General features: G+C 49.9%; 1 protein-coding gene across 1 annotated transcript; it reads left to right on the top strand.

Moving 5' to 3' along the window:
• Nucleotides 1–331: 331 nt before the first annotated feature.
• On the top strand, nucleotides 332–1,876 carry LOC147824693 (angiopoietin-4-like). The gene is made up of 3 exons (XM_087188583.1): nucleotides 332–336; nucleotides 558–688; nucleotides 1,446–1,876. Exons 1-3 carry the CDS (start codon nucleotides 332–334, stop codon nucleotides 1,607–1,609), a joined length of 300 nt encoding a protein of 99 aa, XP_087044709.1. The 3' UTR covers nucleotides 1,610–1,876.
• The last annotated feature ends 802 nt before the right edge of the window (nucleotides 1,877–2,678 follow it).

The raw sequence follows: 2,678 nt of genomic DNA, 5'->3' as shown, positions 1-2,678 counted from the left end.
GGCTTCCTGGGAGAGGCAAGTGAACACAAGGAGTTGTGAAGGGACCAGGGTACGGGGTGATGAGTGGGTGAGGAAATGCATGTGGGTCCCCAATCAGGCCACACTGGGTCAGAATCTGACTCTGACCCTGCTTGGTTCTGAGACCTTGGGCAGGTTCTTGTGCTCTTGGGATCCCATCTCCTTGTGTGGAAAGGGTGTCATGAGACTTAGATGAGAATGAGTCAGCCACTGCAAATGGCTTTGGACAATGCCTCTTCCCTGGTAAAGGCTCAAAAACTGTCAGCTTTTGTCCTTCTTATGGTCATTGTGACTCCTCTGCAAGACCTAGTCGATGAGGTGAGGAGGGCCCAGCACACAGTAGGTTCTTTGTTCCTGAGAGGCAGCAGGAGAGGATGATCCTGAGTAAAGTGGCCCTGGGACCACACCCAGGCTGGGGCTCCCCTCTAAACACCACAGGAGGGACCCAGCCTGGGCAAAGCCCCCGAGGGAGGCCTTTCCTCAACATGGTCACAACCTGACTCTGCTCGCTTCTATCTCCCTCTCTGGGGGACCTCCAGGATTTTTCTGGACAAGCACAGTGGCATGGCATCTCCCCGGGGTCACCTGATCATAGGGAACAACACCTTCAGCACCCGAGATGCAGACCATGACAACTGTGTCTGCAATTGTGCAGCGATGATGTCTGGAGGTAAGTAAGGGTCAGATGCACCTTCCCTAACAGGGTCTTAAGGTCCTCTTGAGGGTACCCTCCTCCTAACCCAGAGGTCAGGGTGTGGCAGGGGACGGCTCCCCACCAACTCTGGCTCAGGCAGTGCTCTGGGCTGGGACAGAGGTCAGAGAGGGGGAGATGGGATGAGTCAGAGACAGAGCAGGAAGGACAGAGACAGGAGAGACCTTAGCCACAGAGACAGGGACAGATGGGGACAGAGAGAGACAGAGGCTGATAGAAATGAGAGCAGTGGAGACAGAGCTGCCCTGGGACAGGGAAGGCAGGCACAGGGAGAGCTGGAGAGAAGTGCAGCCCTGAGCATGGCCAGAAAAGGACTGAGTGCGTGGGGACAGAGACCTGGGCAGACAGAGACCAAGGCATCCAGCAGGGAAGAATGACTCAGCCAGAGAGAGGCACAGTGCGACACACACATGGAGACCTCCACGAGGGAGAGACTCACAGAGAGAGACGGAGACCACCAGATACCCAGGGAGGTAACATGGAACTGTGAGGGAGCCAGAAGGTTGAAAGGTCAGTGAGGGAGGGACACAGAATGCAGAGGATTCTGGAGAAATGTAAGAATGTGCAGTGGCCTGGAGGGGTGGCCAGAGCCCACACTGCCCTCTAGAGGCTCTGCCTGAGCAGAAGATCTGTTGCCCACCCCCTCCCCCAACCCCCCAGCCAGCTGGTGCCCAGGAGGCGATAGCCAATTGGCCCATGTCTCCCTCTTCCACAGGATGGTGGTTTGATGCCTGCGGCATCTCCAACCTCAATGGCGTCTACCACCCAGCCGGCCAGCACAAGCTCAAGATCAATGGCATCCGCTGGGACAGCTCCTCCCCAGGCTCTACCTCCTCACTCCGCACCTCTCGCATGATGATGCGGCCCTTGAACAGCTAGTGAGCACTGTGCAGAGGCCAGTCTAGGTGTCTACCCAGACAATAAGGCCAGTAATAGCATCTGCACCAGGCAGATTCCTGAAGGTGAAGAGGACTATGCATGTGACCCCCCAGAAGACACTGGGTGCTCAATTAATGGTGCTCGTGCTCCTGCATCACGGGACATGGACTTTTCTAGAGATAAAACATTTCAGTCTAATGTCACATGTGACCCTGACTCTGTGAATGGTCTCGCCTAACTGACCTGACTTGTCGAACAAGGTCATTCGGAGCCCAGTTTCCAAATATAGAGTGGTCTTAAGTAGTGTGTGACTGTGGCACAGTGACTTCACTCCTCTAGGAAAGTGGACCTCAAAGGATGCCAGTGAGGATGGATGATGTGATGTGTGTGTGTGTGCGCATGCGTGTGTGTGTGTACTACAAATGTATAAATGATGTGACAGCTGTTTTGGGGTAAAACCGGGTGTGGCCTGAGTTATGCCCTGTGTACACAGCAGGCTGGAAACACCCAGGTGGATGCACACATTTGGGACATGTTCAGGACCTGCTTTGCAGTCCTCCTCTGCCCCACCTTGCACAGGCTTTGGAGTGAATCAGGACCCTTTATCCATAGCACACTGTCAGCACCAGTCTGGACCGACACTCTCTTGTCATGTGTTGATTTGATTTGACTTTCTATATTTATTTTTTAAATTGTTACAAATTGCTGATTTCTCTTATTTTACTCTTACATATCTGTTTCACTTATTTTAAATTTTTATTTCATTTAAAGATTTAAATATTTTTAATATTTTAATTTTTAATCTAAATATAACTTATTTAAATGTACTTTAGAAATGCACTTTTATTTTATATCTATGTTTTTATTTTTACATTTTTATTTGCTTGGTTTGTTTTTAAATGCTTTTTAATTTTAGAATAACTGGTTAATTTAAAAAAAAAATTTTTTTCTGGTACCGGGGATCAAACTTAGGACCTGGAGCTTGTGAGGCAGGCACAGCACCACTGAGCTAAATCCCTGGCCCTATGGTTAATTTTAAAGATTTTTAGTTTTTAATTGAAATTATTTT

The sequence above is a fragment of the Heterocephalus glaber genome, unplaced genomic scaffold (assembly GCF_053883595.1).
Source record: "Heterocephalus glaber isolate CG9 unplaced genomic scaffold, H.glaber_assembly_v1.0 deba00001532, whole genome shotgun sequence".
NCBI lineage: Eukaryota > Metazoa > Chordata > Mammalia > Rodentia > Bathyergidae > Heterocephalus > Heterocephalus glaber.
This window is presented reverse-complemented; position numbering and strand designations above follow the sequence as displayed.